General features: G+C 37.2%; 4 protein-coding genes and 1 pseudogene across 4 annotated transcripts; 3 read left to right on the forward strand and 2 right to left on the reverse strand.

The window, feature by feature from the left end:
• The first annotated feature begins 1,036 nt into the window (after nucleotides 1-1,036).
• LOC130505003 (xyloglucan endotransglucosylase/hydrolase protein 14-like) lies at nucleotides 1,037-2,601 on the forward strand (annotated as a pseudogene).
• Nucleotides 2,602-3,649: 1,048 nt separating this feature from the next.
• LOC130505002 ((DL)-glycerol-3-phosphatase 2-like) lies at nucleotides 3,650-5,435 on the forward strand. Its single transcript, XM_056999606.1, has 6 exons — nucleotides 3,650-3,930; nucleotides 4,174-4,398; nucleotides 4,482-4,542; nucleotides 4,655-4,802; nucleotides 4,903-4,982; nucleotides 5,103-5,435. Exons 1-6 carry the CDS (start codon nucleotides 3,678-3,680, stop codon nucleotides 5,233-5,235), a joined length of 900 nt encoding a protein of 299 aa, XP_056855586.1. The 5' UTR covers nucleotides 3,650-3,677; the 3' UTR covers nucleotides 5,236-5,435.
• Nucleotides 5,436-5,512: 77 nt separating this feature from the next.
• Nucleotides 5,513-8,230, reverse strand: LOC130505001 (glycosyltransferase BC10-like). Its single transcript, XM_056999605.1, has 10 exons — nucleotides 8,031-8,230; nucleotides 7,248-7,648; nucleotides 6,969-7,168; nucleotides 6,814-6,885; nucleotides 6,644-6,734; nucleotides 6,484-6,564; nucleotides 6,346-6,408; nucleotides 6,112-6,234; nucleotides 5,992-6,030; nucleotides 5,513-5,911 (listed from the first exon to the last, which is right to left on the reverse strand). Exons 2-10 carry the CDS (start codon nucleotides 7,569-7,571, stop codon nucleotides 5,774-5,776), a joined length of 1,131 nt encoding a protein of 376 aa, XP_056855585.1. The 5' UTR covers nucleotides 7,572-7,648; nucleotides 8,031-8,230; the 3' UTR covers nucleotides 5,513-5,773.
• A 1,837-nt stretch (nucleotides 8,231-10,067) lies between these two features.
• Nucleotides 10,068-13,971, forward strand: LOC108855105 (pumilio homolog 6, chloroplastic-like). The gene is made up of 9 exons (XM_018628821.2): nucleotides 10,068-10,234; nucleotides 10,703-12,112; nucleotides 12,195-12,336; nucleotides 12,420-12,527; nucleotides 12,598-12,810; nucleotides 12,894-13,004; nucleotides 13,077-13,271; nucleotides 13,370-13,541; nucleotides 13,715-13,971. Exons 2-9 carry the CDS (start codon nucleotides 10,734-10,736, stop codon nucleotides 13,735-13,737), a joined length of 2,343 nt encoding a protein of 780 aa, XP_018484323.2. The 5' UTR covers nucleotides 10,068-10,234; nucleotides 10,703-10,733; the 3' UTR covers nucleotides 13,738-13,971.
• LOC108855106 (V-type proton ATPase subunit G3) lies at nucleotides 13,937-14,793 on the reverse strand. Its single transcript, XM_018628823.2, has 3 exons — nucleotides 14,603-14,793; nucleotides 14,287-14,387; nucleotides 13,937-14,212 (listed from the first exon to the last, which is right to left on the reverse strand). The coding sequence occupies exons 1-3, from the start codon at nucleotides 14,688-14,690 to the stop codon at nucleotides 14,075-14,077; spliced, it is 327 nt and encodes a 108-aa protein (XP_018484325.1). The 5' UTR covers nucleotides 14,691-14,793; the 3' UTR covers nucleotides 13,937-14,074.
• Nucleotides 14,794-18,338: the final 3,545 nt, after the last annotated feature.

The following is an 18,338-nucleotide window of genomic DNA, read 5'->3' on the forward strand; positions in this document are numbered from 1 at the left end:
GTTAGTGTAAACATGAAAAGTGGTACTATGAAAATGGTATTTTTGGCAATTTCTCAAGAATAAATTCACTAAGGGCAAATTAGATATTTTATTCAAAGAGAGTCATAGAGAATAACGTGGGTTATGATAGAATAAACTAAGATGTTATGTCCTATTAGAGAATAATGTCCGTGATTATCGCAAGTCCAAAATTGAATAAATCTGAAAAAAAAGAACAGAAGATCTGAGACCTTAACCCTTCAAAAGCCTCATGCATGGCCAGGAACCTCGTTGCAAGCTGCTAAACAAGAACAACTGTGTCTAATTGGATGTAGCTTGTGCGTGATCCAACGCGGGAATGTCACTTTTTATCGACAAGTGTTATTGATCAACCTTTCATCCTGTTATATATTTGGTTCTGACTTAGTTCAAGTTTCAACCCTTCACCCTGCTTCAGTCAATATTTTCTTCAATTTCACAACCACTATATTAAAAGTGGTTCGCCATTTTTCTATATATACCCAATAATAATTATATGATATCTGATGGTCTTTAGCCATTAATCAATAACGATGTTTCATATCTAGTTAGAGAAGTATCGTATTTCATTTTGGTTGGATATGAAAAGTCAAAAATTTAGAAAGTTACCGAAGCTCGTTTTCTTAGATTCCTTTTGATTCCTCAAGCAAAAAAATATAAGTTAAATTAAAAAAAAAAGTTTTAGGAAAAAAAAGTTAAAAACTTAAACGCTATTTGACTATTAATTAATCCTATAACGGTAGAATTCTTCAACCCTACTATTTAAAAACGGCATGTTGATCTAAACTAATATTTTGAAAATGCAAGAATTTTTTTTTTTGTGACAGATAGACAATAGTCCATGAACTTGCCTATAACGTTGAACCGTGTAAGGTCGAATAATTCTTAATTTAAATACTACTAAATACAAAGTTTAAGACTACCACGTCGGTCGATATTGTGCCTCCACGAATGATGAAACTCTCTCTTTATATAAACTCTCATTTGCAACTCACCTAAATCCATCGACCGACACTTATCTTCCAAGGCAAGAAACAACAGAGTACCTGGCAAAAAATGGCGGTTCCCGCGACAAAAAAGCCTCTGTTGTTGTCTTTCCTCGGCTTTGGCTTCTTTGTTCTCGTTGCATCTGCCGGAAGCTTCTACGAGAGCTTTGATATCACTTGGGGAGATGGTCGTGCCGACATATACGAGAGTGGACAGCTTCTCACTTGCACCTTGACAAGGTCTCCGGCTCAGGGTTTCAGTCCAAGAGGGAGTACTTGTACGGTAAGATCGACATGAAGCTCAAGCTCGTCGCTGGAAACTCAGCTGGAACCGTAACCGCCTACTACGTAAGGGATCTCCTTGTGAAAATGATTTGATAATTAGGGTTCTTTCTCATATGAAAACCAGTCAGGTAATAAATGAAAATGTCGCCTAATATTGTACATTTTGTGGCAGCTTTCGTCTAAAGGTGCGACATGGGATGAGATTGACTTTGAGTTCTTGGGAAATCTCACAGGACAGCCTTACACTATCCACACCAATGTCTTCACCGGTGGTAAAGGTGACCGCGAGATGCAGTTCCGCCTCTGGTTCGATCCCACCGCTGGTTTCCACACCTACACCGTCCACTGGAACCCTCTTAACATCATGTGAGTATATAGTCTACTAGGGCTGACAAAAAAAAGGTCTATTAGGAAATGCTACATTGATAACAACGGGCAATATTAGTTAGTCTACTGGTTAATTTGATATAAAAGCTTACGATCGCTTTGACACGTCTAATCACATTTATTGTTATATAAGCGGACAATAAGAATGTTTCGCATTGTAATGTTTTTTCTATGTAAACTAGACATGGTCGGATAGAATTGTTTATTTGGTATAAACTTTTTTTACCGACCAAATCGTGTTTTAAACATACGGAGACAAAAACGAAGAAGGATGTTTGGCATTTAAAACGTCTAGAATCACTTGTCATGTTTTTCTTACAAACTCTCTTGTGTCTGAAGCTTCCTTGTGGATGGGATCCCAATTCGGGTGTTCAAGAACAACGAGAAAAATGGAGTGGCATACCCTACGTCCCAACCCATGAAGATATACTCAAGCCTTTGGGAAGCTGATGACTGGGCCACGCAGGGCGGTCGCGTGAAGACAGACTGGAGCAACGCACCATTCAGAGCACATTACAGGAACTTCGACGACAAAAGCTCATGTAGCAGGACATCAAACTTGACATGGGTGACTTGTGACGGAAACAAGAACTCGTGGATGTGGACCACTCTCAATGACCGCCAGATCGGTCAGATGAACTGGGTGCAAAAAGAATTCATGATCTACAACTATTGTACCGATTACAAGAGGTTCCCTCAGGGTTTTGCCAAGGAGTGTTACCTTTGAAAACTTTGGTTGATCCTCCTACATTGAGAATTTTCGAGCATTTTCCTCAATAATTTTTATTTTATTTCCCTTTCGTGTTATTTCATTCTTGTGATGTTACTTTGATTTATTCTCTTTTATTCAAGTGTTTCTGAGATGCGATAATACATACACGCATATATAATGTTACTGAGAAAATAAAAAGTTGTACTTGATAATTCATAATTCATTCTATCTCGAAGGTATATATGGTCTGACTGTTTATTAATATGTTTGGCAGTGATTGTTTTTTTGGCGTCCAGTGTGTACGCAACATCAATGTTCTATAAGATACACACCGAAATATAGTAACAGACAACTTTGAACTTGTTAGATTTAGTATGCAGCGTATGACATGAGAGAAACAGACGATTGGACAATGGAGTAGCGTCTACCTCTTTAGATACATTAGGATGAATGGACCGCCATGTACATCCATGAATATTTACATATTATTTCAATATTCTTGATTTAATCACCAACAAAAGAAAAATATTACATTTATTTTTGTTATTACATATTCCAAATCTGACAAATCTATATTTTTCTTAATGTAAAATATGTCTTTTACTAAACAAAAAGTATAAAATTTTTGAATGTATTTAGCATAAGTTTTTTTTTGTTTTTCACATAACTATTTTAATTTAAATATTATTAAATCTGGTTTGCATATAATACAATTTCAAAATGTATGAAGATATACTTTTGTCGTATAACAAAAATTTAGATTAACATTTATATAAGGTCCATTTTGTTTTCTTTCATTTGAATTTTCATTATATTTTTATCTGACCTGGACTCATACTTTTTCTTTTCCTTACTAGTACTTGAGAACTTACATGAAGGTTCTCCACTTACATTAGAAGGTTGCAAAGTACACACAATGATACAACGTAAAACAAGAGTTGGCTTGTCTACCTTGGAAGGTAAGATAAGATAACTTATCATTTGATGGACCCATCCTATGCGACATCAATCCGGACCAATATACCAAAAGACTGTCTATACTATACTTAAGAGTATCTGACGGTGAACTGCTCCATTTAAGACTTGGCTGGTTCATCCCTTGCTTTTCAACACACAACTTTCTGTTCGGTTGCTCAAAGCTCATGAAACGACGTAGTTCTAAACCCAGCCACAGCCCATGATTAAAGTAAAGCACTGTAAAGAAGACCCGATAAAAAAATTAAAGCCCAATTAATGGTGACGCTTATATATAGCTCTCACAGGTCGAGAGTTTAGTTGGTTGTCGAACTATGTTATCAGCATCTCCAACTAGATTCGTTGCTCAAAGAATCTCATTCCGACCATCTAATACGATTCCGACAATCTTCCTTCCTCCCTTTCCCAGAGGTTTCCCGCAGAGATCGTTGACCAAAGCTTCACTAAACGCTCGAATCGTAGCAGCTATGTCGACCACCACCACCACCACCGCCGTCAACGCCGTCACAGACGCCGGCAGAGGTAACATCACTCACGTCATATTCGACATGGACGGGCTCCTTCTAGGTAACTTCGTTTTTTTTTGGCTTCTGTGGTTCTTTAATGTAGTTCGTGCGTTATTGTCACTGTGAGGCTGTTTTGTAAGAAGTTGTGTTTAAAGTTGTAAACTTTATGCTATTTGTGTTCTCTCGTTTCAGTGGTATGACATAAACTTTACTTAAAGGATGTGTGTTGCTGGTCCTAAACTCTCACTATTGAGTGTATAGCTTTATGTTGATTTATGTTCTGTGTACTGTTTTTTTTTTGTAGACACTGAGAAGTTTTACACGGAGGTACAGGAGAAGATACTTGCTAGATACAATAAAACGTTTGACTGGTCTTTGAAAGCCAAGATGATGGGTAGGAAAGCCATAGAAGCTGCCACGCTTTTCGTCGAAGAATGTGGAATCAGCGACTCTCTTTCACCAGAAGCCTTCATTGTAGAGAGAGAGTCAATGCTGCAAGACCTCTTCCCTACAAGTGACCTTATGCCAGGTTACAACAATACAATGAGATTACAAATTGTTAGAAATTATAACTTTTTGCTGACATGATTGATCTCTTTTCTCTAATGCAAGGAGCTAGCAGACTTCTCAGACATCTCCATGGGAAAGGAATCCCAATTTGTGTAGCCACAGGGTATATCTGTTTCTTCTGCATCAGCACATCAATAATACAACACTGATAGTGCATTCAATCGTTTTGCACATATCTGATCTGTTATGTAATGACGCTAATGATGTTAATGCAGTACACACACACGACATTTTGATCTGAAAACGCAAAGACACCGGGAGCTTTTCTCCTTGATGCATCACATAGTGCGGGGAGATGATCCAGAGGTGAAGCAAGGGAAGCCTGCTCCTGACGGTTTTCTTGCTGCTGCTAGGAGATTTGAGGTCGTTCATACTATCTATACATAATACTCTAGAATTGAAAAAACACTGATGCTACCTACGAGCTTGTAAAACAAACTAATAATGTATGCGGATTTCATAGGACGGGCCTGTAGATCCACGCAAAGCTCTGGTGTTTGAAGATGCTCCTTCCGGTGTCATGGCAGCTAAAAACGCTGGAATGTAAGTTGGTTCCTGGTTCCAAATTCTCTCAAAGGATGAGCTAGTTAGTTTGTGGTTGAGTTTGAGAGTCCCTAAAAGGCTAACATGTGTGTGTGTGTGTGTGTGTTTTCTTTCAACCAGGAATGTAATAATGGTACCGGATCCGAGATTGGACAAGTCCTACTGTGGTGTTGCCGATCAAGTTCTAGCCTCTCTTCTAGATTTCAAACCAGAGGAATGGGGCTTACCTCCGTTCGAGGATTCACAAAACTAAGACCACAAAGCTTCAGTTTAACAGTATCCTCAAGCTATAAGATTCTTTTATGATTGAAGAAGACCTGTACTCTGGCTGTATGGGAAATAATGTTTGTGTTCATCATACACTTGACTGACAATAAAATGATTTGATTCTTATTGGGGTCTTTTTGTTATATGTTATGATTTGATAATAAATTTCTAATACTTTATTGGTAATGAGTGACTCTGACATTACCAAAACCCTTGTATTGATGCTAGCCTAAGTTAGTACAATGGTATGTAACTTATTGATAGAGAGACCTGGCCAAAGAGAATGGTATGTCAATAAGTTACAATGGTATGTAACTTATTGATATGAAAGATCTTTTAGATTAATAAAAAAAGAGTTTCTGCTCTAACTTCGTATAAACGGCTTTCAGTTTCATCGAGAAACATCAACTTCAACGAGTCATTTCAGTTTTTGGTTTTCAGAAGATTTACAGTATCTAAAAGATCCATATCTGGAACAAAAAAATTGGTTCAAGAATTGCTTGTTTCAGCTCAAGAATCCTTGGTTAGACCAGTGTGCTTGTGTAGTTTGGGAAGAGGTTGACCAATGTGTCGAGAGTATCAGGATGAAACTTCCTTGCAAACAGATAACAAGGCCGTGTAATCCCGTTCCACGTACATGGCCAATGCAGCTCATCTCCATGCTTCAAAAACCACAAGTCCAAAAGTATAAACAAAGAGATGTAGATAGGCCACAATAGAAAAGATCTGCTAGAGCATATACCTCTCCCACACTTGTGACATGTGTACTCATCTCTTCGGTCTGAAAAGGGAGAAACGAAAAAAAAGTAGAATAAGAAGCTAATTATGACAGTTTGCAAGAGTTGTGTGTTTGAAACCGTACTGTGACATTTTTCATGAAATCTAATGATATCTCATTTGCTGTGTAAGTCTTGGGATGCCACTGTCGTTCAGACCAATCAACATAAGTCACTGACCAGTTAGAGATCCCCATAGGATCAATCATCTGAAAGAAGATCCAGCAAAACAAACAAACAAAAATTGTTTCAGCATCTAAGAAGACTGCAGAAGATGGGGTGTGTGTGTGTGTGTGTGTTAAGAAGCATATCCTCCTCACACTGAAGAATGTTGGCAAGTAATGTTCATCTGCAATGCAGTTCTTGTCAGCCTCTATCCCTGGCTGAAATTTATATAAACTTTCTTGTCATAATCAAAACTAAAAACCAAAACTATTTCAGCTGCAGGACAAACTTACTCCACAATATTGGCGGAACTTTGAGTAGTAGAGACCATCAGCCATCACTATAACCGCGTGTTGTCGCTTCATTGTGAACCACTGGCCCAGAAGAAGTAACAACAGTCAACAGCAGTAACTACTTAAGACAGTCTCTTAGAGACTAAAAGCTTGTCTTTACCTGGGCACCCTTTCTAAAATCTACCCTCGCAATCTCAGGTAACATGTGTTCCATGTGTCTACCAGTTCCATGAGGACCAGGATCCACAAAACTTGAGAGACATAAATATAATTGAAGCTTGTGTCAATGAACATTAATAAAGATTCTTTTGATTAAAGAGATTCATTTACCTCTCAATGAAGCTGACGTTGGAGTACATCAAATATCTATAGGTGTAGTCAAAATTATGCAACGGTATACAACTGCATATAGAGAAAATAAAAGTTCATAGTGCAGAAGAAGATCTTAGTTTGGGACACTTGAAAAGCAAGATTGAAACCATTACCTCTCTGAAAGAAGAACAAAGTGTTGGTTATCAGGATCTTCAAGAGCACTAACCAGTAGCCTCTTCTCAGCATCAACCATAGAGATCCTACCCCAAGTGACCTCATCACTATGGATCTCTCGATCAGAAAAGTGACTACTGATATGAACTGGCCTTTCCTTGGAGGGGTGGATGTAGATAGAGAACTTCCCTTCATGACCCTTTTCAGATTAAAACCACAAACATATTAGTGAATATAAATATGTGAACACTCTTTCGTTGAGGTGTGTGTTTGTTTACCGTGAAGAAGTCATCCCAGAGCTTCTCAAACGGCAAAGTACCAGGAGTCAAGAACAAGAAAGCGATTTTGGAGTTTTCGGTTAGGGAGGGAGGCGTTTTGAGTATGTCTCTGGCCACTGCTCGTGCTGCTACCTCTTCGTCAGTGAGTTTCCTGACGTGAATAGGTAGCCACGAGGAGGAGGTCTTGCTGTGTCGTGGAGACATCATGTGAGTACAGATGAGAAGCATGCTGAGCACTGAAACTGCCAAGACGAGCCATAAGGGCTTCTTGAGAGATGTGTGGTGACGTGGCACTTGATAACTCTTCTGCTGCGCCTCAACCATTTGGAAACCGAATCACGCCTCCCTTCTAGTTGAAACGCATACAAAAGATGGAATCTTTATTTCATACTAGCCATTGCCTGAAGAAGAAAGATTTGAGGTTTTATAAATTGAGAACACAAACAAAAGTCGGATTCAGACCGGAAAACACGGAGATATTTAAGTAACGTTTCGAAACTAATCTTTTAAAAGAAGAAGAATCCAATCAGCAAAATGGAGAATTGTGAAAACCGCAAAAAAAAAAAAAAAAAAAAAATGCACGTTGTTCCTCACTATCACTCTCTAGCAAGCACACACGTAGGAACATAACTTAAAGCCTTTTAAGTAAGTGAAAGTCTCGTGAGCATTCATTCCCCTCCGACCAAACTAAAGTCCAAAAAGCTACAAATCTCAGATTCGCTTTCCAGCAGTTACAAAGACTTTAAAAAGAGACACTGTAGCGAGTCAAAGTTGCATATTTACCTTAAATAAAATTTCGAGCTGAGCTGAAACAAAAACGGTAGAATGAATGAAGAAAGACAGAGTCTTTGTCCAAAACCCAGATCTCAAAAATTCAACTTTGATCCTCAAGATCTAGGTCAACAAACAGAAGAGTGATTCTGCGATTATAAGGTCGAAAGAGAGAGAGAGAGAGAAAAGGAGAGCTTTTTTTTCTTCTTTAAGATTCTTTAAGTTTCTAAAACCATGCATACAAGTAAACTGAAAGACGATTTCAGAGCCTTTTTCATTTCTTTTTATACTTGATTCACTTCCTCTCTATTGGGTTTGAAAACATATTTTTAAATACAGGGATTCCATTTTCTCCAGTAATTTCTCTTCTTTTTTTTTTTGTCACTGACTCCAATAATTTCTCTTATTGTTTTGTTATTAGATTATAAATTTAGTTCAAAAGGATCTACATTTCTACTTTGGGTTGGATTTGAGTTGGCTTCACGACTCTTGGCCCTTTTCTGAATCGGTAATGGAACATAAATGTTTCCAAGTGGATGGTCTAAATAACGAATTAAGTTCTGTCATCGCACTTAGGACAGTCCTACCACGACGCCGGAAGACCTGCTTGCTTACGGACACTAATTAATTGATTTGATTTTGTTTTGTTTTATTAGCAGCTAAACTCGAACCTGAGATCATGAGCCGCACTCTCTCTCTCTCTCTCTCTCTCTGGAAGGTGATGGATGGTCCATACGACCATACTACATGTAGAGCTTTTGACTCTGCCCAACAACATACGAGACGCAAGTGAATATGATGATATTTATAATCGATATATTGTGATGTGGAGTCATGTATATAACTTTAGTCATGTACGAGAGAGTCATGTGTATAGGCTTTGTCATTGTGATATAGTAGTAAATCAGTGTTTGACCCAAAAAAAAGTAGTAAATCAGTGTAATTTGAGTCTTTTTGTTTTGGTTTAAAGCTTTGGTTATGTGATTGGGTTTGTATATACTCCCACATTATGCATTTTCTTAATTAAAGAAAAAAAATTATTTAGTTATATGGGTTATATATATGGTATTGGAAGCCCTTTTTTAGAATCCTAAATATTATCTTGTTTCCTATCAAAATTTTCTGTCATACTTCTTTTTTTTTCCCGTCATATTTCATTTCCCATTTCTCATGAATCTCGTCAATTCTTACCAAACATGTACTTGTAATAAACTATATCAGGGCAAATATGTTTTTTTTTATAAATTAGTTCTAAGCTTAATTTAATTGTGCGCTTTACAGCCTAGTAGATGTCTCTTATCTGTTAGCATCATTGAAATTTTATGAAATCATGAAAAAAAAATCCGAAAGGAAGGTTAAGAAGTAGCTAGTATTAAAAGTCACCAGTAATCTAAAACCAGTTTTACACCGAAACGAGATTAGCCGACTCGTCACGTCTCAGGTTTCAAATTGACATCACCTTCCTGCAAATCAAGAAAATGTGAGAGATATTTTGTAGTTTGTATGGCTTGTGTGGATTTCCTTGTTTAATTATTTTTCTTCTCGAATTCAGTACATTTGAGTTTAAAGGATTACCTTGGATCAATTCCACTAATTATTTACAACATCCTTAAGAAATTCTTGACTTCTAAGATACATAAACTTGTTCCGTATGTTTAATGATATCCAAATTTCACTAAGAACTTGTACAAAATGTTATTTCTAGCACATTAATTCAAACACAAATTATATTTACACTGTTAAAAAAAGAATTTATGTACACTAGCGATGATTGATTAAAAGAGATTAATTAAAGTGTAATCCAAGAACCAATTTTTATTCTAGAACAACGATTTATTTTTTAATATATAAATTGGAAAAAATAGAAGGAATAATATTTTGGTAAATCGATAATGCTCAAAAAGTAAAAAACTCCACAAACTTTTGAAGAAAAATGAAAGAAAGCACCATAACGGTGGAAAACTGGAAATGACATTTTTTATTGCCATTACAGGAAAAAATCTAAACATATAAAAAAATCTGAGTGACTTAACCAAAGATAGTCACTTTATGTTTTACAAGACACCAATGCAATCAATACCCTTGTCTCTCTTCTCTCTCCTCTCTCCTCCTTGTCTCTTTGACTCTGACGACCTAAATAAGAGCAGCAGCAGCAGCAGACTCTAGGGTTTGTTATACAGTGAATCTTCCTCGCCGAATAATCCCCCAACCTTCTGGTAAGCCAAAGTAGTCACTTCCTCTTCTCTTCTCCCTCTCTCTTTTCACTTGTTGCTTCGTTTCTAGGGTTCTTTTGGGAATACGAAATCTAAGATTACCTGCTTACGCTCTGTTTCTTCTCTCTCTGCCTTCTCGTGTTGGGTTTTCACTTTCTTTCGAGGAGCATTTACATGGTTCATGTAATATGTCATAGAGACTCTTTAAGTTTCTGCTCTTGGTTGTTCTCTCTGTGTTCTTTACTTTTTCACCTTTTTACTACTCGATTTCGAGAAAAAGGTTCAAACTTTCTGCAGATTCTTACTTGTTTCCTTGAGAAATGTATAAACTTGAGGCAAATCAGAGATTTTGATAATAACTTGCTCTGTTTATGAACAATCTCATTTACTTATCATGTTGATGAATTAGTATGTGTGCCTGTGAATATGATTAGTTTGTGTTAAATGTCGCTTTCTTGTTCAATGTTGTAGACTAACGAAAGCAACAACCTTTTTCAAGCAAATGGCAACTGAGAATCCTATTAGGAGGATGTCGGGGAACAACGAGAGATGGTCTAACTCTAGACCTGTTTCTGCTCCTAACCGAAGTGAAAGTGCGCCTCCGAGCATGGAAGGATCGTTTCTAGCTGTTGATAGTCTCTTGTCACGACAGGGGACACACGACAGGGCAGCTCAGGAGCCTCAACACAACCTGACCCGCACACCTTCTCCACCTGTTTATTACCCTACTACCACCGAGTATCAGTTCGTAGACAATCGTGTAGGTAGAAGTAACCGGGGATTGAATATAGTTAGTTCTCCTCCCATTCATTTGTCCCAAGCTACACTCTCTACTCACAAGGAAGTGTCTGAGGATGAAGTAGTCTCTCAACAGCAATCTGTTAATAGTGTTTCTGATAGCACAAACGTGGTCGACATTAGTCAAACCCCTCAACATAGTCGTCCTAACTCTTCAGATGCTGAAGTCGTAGTTAGAGATAACGCTGCTTCAACTGGCACAGAGAATAGTAGTCCAGATGAGTCCTCCACCATCATCTCTAAGATGAAGAAAACTAGCATATCTGGGTCCGGGACAGCTAAACACACTCGAGAGCCAAGGCAGATGTATCCACAACAAACTAATGTAACATGGATTCAAAGTGGCGGCAGCGGCAACGGCATGAGTTATCACAGTAGTGTTAACGGGACAGGACAGTTTCATTATGGTCAGCATGTGCTTCAGTCTTCAGTCTTTACTCCTCCACCTTATGCTGCTACGCAAACGGGTTACGTGACTTCACCACCAGCTCAAGTCTATAACATGCAGTCTCCTGGTGTCTACTCTCCACAGTATGGTTATGGTGGACCGTACACTAACATGACCCCACACCCACAGTTTATGCCTGGATTCCCTTCACATGGTCCCGCCCCGCTTATTGCCCGTCCAGAGTTTAGTCCTCAGTATGCTGAAAGTTTCTATGCTCCTCCACAAGGTCAACCTTCTTTTCCAGATCCTATGTATATGCAGTACAGTCAACAGGCACTGGGGCATATGAATGCTCCTAGGGGGAACCATAAGAATGCTCCTGAGGCTCAAGAAGGTGAGCAGAAGTTCGTCAGGCAGATAAGAGGACTAAATACCTATAGTGTGGGTAGAATGGGAATGGTGGGTCTTAATTACTATGGAGGCCAGCCAAGTATGGGCATGATGGTGCAATATCTGCCTAGTGCTCCTCCTGGCACTGTTCCCTATGTAGAGGCATACCCTGGGTGGCAGCAGCCACATGGAAGCATGGAAGGTACCAATGGTCCGAGATTGTGCAATTTTCTTGAAGAGCTCAAGTCTGGAAAAGGCAGGAGGTTTGGTTTATCAGACATCACAGGACACATTGTTGAGTTCAGGCAAGTTTTTTTCATCTTTCTTTCTTTCTTTCACAAGTCTGTTCTTGGCTCTCTTTTTATTAAACTTTGTTATCTTTTACAGTGCGGATCAGCACGGGAGCCGATTCATTCAGCAAAAGCTTGAGAACTGTAATCCAGAAGAGAAAGAATCTGTATTTAGGGAACTACTTCCTCATGCTTGCAAGCTAATGACAGATGTGTTTGGCAATTACGTCATTCAAAAGGTCTGTTTCCTAGTTGAGAGCCTATGTCCTCACAATGCATTTTCCCCCCTTTTCTTTGATTATTTGCGGTTATCTTGTTTCAGTTTTTCGAATACGGAACCCAATCACAGAGAAAAGAACTCGCGGATCAGCTCATGGGACAGATAGTACCTCTCAGTATGCAGATGTACGGTTGTCGCGTGATACAAAAGGTAACAAGAAGTCATTCATTTCTTTTCTTTGTCTAGAACTTGGAGTTTGAAACTTTGTTTACTGGTGTAGGCACTTGATGTCATAGAGCCTGACCAGAGAGTTCGTCTAGCACGTGAGCTCGACGGGGAAGTCATGAGGTGTGTTCGAGACCAAAATGGAAACCATGTGATCCAGAAATGCATCGAGAGTATTCACGCAGACAGAGTTGGTTTCATGTTGTCTGCATTCCGTGGTCAAGTCTCCTCTCTCTCTATGCATCCTTATGGCTGCCGTGTCATACAGGTAGTAACTAAAGAACTCACTTAAAAACAGACTGTTCTCTATGCATTTAGTAACTCAAGAACAAATGTGTTATTATGTTATAGAGGCTTATGGAGCGTTGCTCAAATGAGCATCAGTGTCAGTTCATCACCGAGGAGATACTGGAGTCAGCACGTGTCCTTTCCAAGGATCAATATGGCAATTACGTCATACAGGTCTGTCAAATGAATTTAAAAAATAAATCAAAACGTCATAGTTTCCAACCAATGTTGTTGTTGTTGTGACAGCATGTCTTGGAGAAAGGGACATCTGAAGAGCGAGAGAGGATCGTGAGGAAACTATCAGGGCACATAGTCCAGCTTAGCCTGCATAAGTTTGCATCGAATGTTATAGAGAAGTGTCTTGAGCATGGTGGCAGGATCGAGCGGGACCTCATCATCAAAGAGATTGCAGGGCCTGATGAGAGCTATGATAGTCTATTGGTGAGCAAAAATGGACCAAACCTGATTAACATTTCTTTTCTTCTTAAACTGATAATAGGATATTATTATTAACTGTAATAAGCTCACCTTTTGAACAGATGATGATGAAGGACCAGTATGGAAACTATGTGGTGCAGAAGATATTCGAGACGTGTAGTGTTGATCAGCGTGTGGTGTTGGTCAGCAGAGTCAGAATGCATGCTTCTGCTTTGAAGAAATACACTTATGGGAAACATATTGTCACTCGTTTGGAACAGCCCTTTAGTGAAGGTACTAACTTCCTCAACTTCAAAGTTTTAAGTGTGAATAATCACAATCTTAGAAACATAAAAGATTTGTCTTAATGTCTTATATTGACATGTGCATAAGGACTGGATAGACTTGAAATGGTTAAATGGATCTATTGTTTCATTGAGATGTCTGCTTTGTTTTGTGTTCTGTAGAAAGCCGAGAATCAAGGCGATGAGTGGCTCTTCTGATTCAAGATAGTGACTGATTCAGATATAGTCGATACAGGTCGCAATGATTGTGAAGAATGTTGTTTGTACTTTAGAATTTGATCATAGCCGTTGTGATGATTGTGTGGCCATGTTGGTAGTAAATATTGGATAATTGTATCAGTAGTGTACACTAGTATGTGTAACTTGGTTTGTGGATTCATCAAAAAACAATTCAAAACTTCTGCCAACAGTTTTATTCATTTCAAATCGTTATAGTTTGTCATCACATTGCAATAGAAAAAACTTATCAAAAAAATAAAAAGGTAACATAACAACAAAAATAAGGAGAACTATATTGAGGGATCATGCTCCTGTAGTGGTAACATACTTGATGAGCATTTTCACAATCTCCTTAGAGACCTTTGAACTAGACTCCTTAAGGTTCTGGATCCTGCCGTCTGTCTCCTCTTCTAAACGTTTTGCAGCTGCTTCTTGTTCTGTCTGAAAATAAAGAAGGTATAGAATGAGTACGAAACCTAGCTCAGTATCTAGTTTTTGTTTTTGGTTCTGATTACCCCAGAGATTTGTGTCTGATACTCTTCTTCTAGACGGGACCGATACTCTTCCATTTCCTTCTCAGCCTCGTCTTTTGCTTGCTTCATTCTTGCTAGTTTTGCTGATCATTGATTCATCCATCAAAATATAAATAAAAAAAGAAATGATGAAAAGGATTTATAAAAATTTATTTAAAGCGTTAATAAAATATATATTTTTTAACATAATTTGAAAGCTTAGATCTAGGTTATAAAAAAAATTGAGAAAATCAATGTTTCGCTGGGTCGGTCCTATACCCCTAATAAACCAAGAAACCGTCAAAGAAAAAGACTATACCGGTCCTAGCAGCTGAAACGATCCGGCCAGCTTCTTGTTCAGCAGTTAAAAGCATCTGAATCCCACCTTGGCCTCTTATAGAATCCATGGCTTGTGTTCTCCTCAAAGACAATGAAGACTTGTGTTTATTTCTTTTTAAGCAGACAGAAATGGAATCTGTTGATAATATGAGCGTCTTTGGTTATGGTTTTAATTAGATGGAGAGCTTTTCTCTCCTTGGTTCATGGAGTTAGTTTTTGACTAACTGTTTTGAAATTAGAATGAGTTTACAAAACATCGCGTGATCACCGGATCAGTATCGATATGTTATCTATAAATGTTGTGTAAATTATGAAATAAAAGGGATTATAAACGTAATATACATTCTCTAGGGCTGCTTATCATCACTGGCTACTGAACATGATCATAAAAGAATATGATCATTGCATGCTAGTGAATATCTACATTATGATGTATCTACGTCTCTGATCCTCAGCTCTGAATGTGTCAAATAACTATAGCTCTCAAAATTAGGAAAAAAAAATTATTTAATTTAACTTTTAATAACCAGCTCAAATACATTATTTTCACTACCACAAATGCAAAAGAACACCTAATCCCAAATATAACTAAATCATGCACATGCAGTTAGATCACTAATTTGCATTTAATCTTGCACCATGCCTTCCCTGTTTAAAAGATACTAATAATGATAAAACTATCACATCCATACTATAGATTTGTCAATAGAAACAAGTTGTTCGAGTTGGAAAACAAAGTAAGAATCATGTAAAAATATTATCAAGATCACAGTATAAGATGGTGATCAATAGGATGTGGTTATTTTTAGCAATCCTTATAGCGTCTTGTCTTCTTCGATTCAAGGCGGTGTTAGTGGTCTCGGCCGGAGCATTTGTCATATTTGCGTTTAACGCGGCGATGGTTTGGTTAAATGTTTGGTTGCTGTTCAGAGGCCATACTTTGATGTTTTTGTCTCCTTTTAGTTTGTTGTTTTTAGTTCTTCTTCAACAAAAAGTGTCTTGAAAATTGCCAAAAAACAATATCTGTTACACACACATTTGTCTCTAGATTCATAAGTTTATTGAAACTTAACAATAGATGAAGCAACGGCAGCATAAAAGGTTATTGATTTCCCTCATGTTTTATACAAATAAAAGAAAAATCTCGTGTGCGTAATAAACAAATACGCTATTATTTTGTCCCTCTCACGCATAACATCTTGTGTGGTATTTAAAAAACAATATTTTCTTTTGGTTAAATGTTAAAAGTATTACATTATTTTATAAAGAAACATGTGTGACGATATATATCAATATCCACGAGTTGTAAGAGGTTTTCAGACACAAACTTTCCTCAGAAGAGCCACTTTATATTATATTTTGAATTTGATGGATGTTTTCTGTTTTCCTTTTAATAAGTGGTAATATTATCATTTACAAAAAAAAAGTGGTAAAATTGTACCTACAAATCCAAGAGCATTCCCAATGGTAAGTTTCTCACAATAAGTATCCAAGAGTTATAAAATTATTAGTTTTAATATAACTTAATTAACAATTAAAATTTAAACTACAAAAAAAAAATCCATTCATAAATCAACACATAGACAGAAAATATTTGTTGAGGATAAGTGCAGAGAACTTTTTCTTCACCTCTTTCCACTTTTTTCCATATTTTGCACTGTTTGAACTTTAAAAAGTTTTAGATATTCAATTAAGATAGTCCAATGGGGTTGCCCTAAGAGCCCTGCTATTTCTGCAATGACAATACAAAACGTGTATCTTACGAGATATTAATCTCTAGTTTAGACTGATGTGGTGATGATCACTACTTTATAAATTGTCACTTGTTTAGTTTCTTAATTGCACATGCATGGTTGGTTTCCGGGTGACGAACAAGTATTGTATCCCATCATTTAAAATTTCCGGAGATGAATAGATTTTCCCTTGGGTCGATCTCTCTATACCTCTCTATACTTTATATAGAATCTAGTAGATACACATAAGAAGCATCGATACGTTAATTTACCTCTAGATCCATGTTTTCCACTTTTACCCACAAATAATGAAGCAATCCAAAAATGATTTAAAATATCTCAATTTGTCGATCAAGAAATATAGAATGCCCACTTATACGGTTTTTATACACAATTCAAAATAAAGCGGGAGATCATACTTTATTAGACACTTATTAGTTATTAGTAGAGAGCATCATACCTAGGCGTAATCATACCAAACGATTGAAACCAATAAACTTGGTCTTATGTCTTCTTTCACTTAATGCTCTATCCCTCTCTAAACACTCTCCCTATTTTAGTTTATCTTCCTTGTTTTCTCATCATATTTCCTCTTCAACAACTAAACACACCTTTTCCGATAACAATGGAGCCGTCCGATGATCTGGCGACGGAGATGGAGAATGAGAAGAAGGCGGTGACTCAAAAGGTGTCATTGCTTAAGCTCTTCTCCTTCGCAGATTTCAACGATTGTGTTCTCATGACTCTCGGATCAATCGGCGCGTGCATTCACGGCGCCTCCGTTCCGGTCTTTTTCATATTTTTTGGCAAACTTATCAACGTTATTGGTATTGCTTATCTAGATAGTCACCAAGCCTCTCACAAAGTCGCCAAGGTTTTTATCTATTTTCTGTAGGATATAATCTTATATCTTTATACTAAAGAGAACTTTCACCTGTAAAATTGTTCTTTGTACCAGGTTAAACATTATTATAAATTTCGAATGAAATTTTAGTAATCTTTTTTTTTATGATTACACGGCTTAACTTTTATTTATTTTGGTGCAGTACTCGTTGGGTTTTGTATATCTCAGTGTGGCTATACTATTCTCATCATGGTTAGGTAAATAACAATTATAAAATTTTAAACAAAACAATCTCTTATTATAATTCATTTTGTAAGTTAGTAGATAAGAATATAATAAAATGGAAACAGAGGTTGCATGTTGGATGCATACGGGAGAGAGGCAAGCAGCAAAAATGAGGAGAGCTTATCTCCGGTCAATGTTAAGTCAAGACATAAGCTTATTTGATACTGAAGCTTCCACCGGAGAAGTCATATCCGCCATCACCTCCGACATCCTCGTCATCCAAGACGCACTCTCTGAGAAGGTACCTCTCTATACCTAACCAAACCGGTATTGGCTCCTAATTAAATAGTTTGGCTATGTATTCTTTTCTTTTTTAATAAATTTTTTGGCTCATGTATTGTGTTGCGTTTGTCAATATATTGAATTAGCTCAATGATTATATCTATGTATTAGACGAATTTCTTCTTCTTTTTTTTGTGAGGTACTTATTAGTAACTAAATGCAATCAAATTTCCTTACTGTTAAATATATATACACAAATCTTTTTATTTGTTTTTGTGCAACGACCTAGTAAAGTTTACCGCCTAACGCGTTGGTGATCAAATTCAGAAACTCTTTACATGGATTGTGTTTTTTCCTACACGTGGGTTGTTTACTCCTTATCAGTCTACACGTGGGTTGTTTACTCCTTATCAGTCTTAATGTGAATCACAATATGGTCATATGACTCATGGCTTAGCCCAATGAATTAATTATAAGGAGTTATTTACAGGATCTCCTTTGGTTTTGGGTAATTTTTAAACTAGTATTTTTTTCAACAGTAAATTCAAAATTTATTCTACATTTATTTTTCCTTTTTTTGTAATATGCTTTGGTCCTTAATGCAAAAATATTTAATGCATCGTCTTTGATTC

This window comes from Raphanus sativus, unplaced genomic scaffold (assembly GCF_000801105.2).
Source record: "Raphanus sativus cultivar WK10039 unplaced genomic scaffold, ASM80110v3 Scaffold1939, whole genome shotgun sequence".
NCBI classification, from domain to species: domain Eukaryota; kingdom Viridiplantae; phylum Streptophyta; class Magnoliopsida; order Brassicales; family Brassicaceae; genus Raphanus; species Raphanus sativus.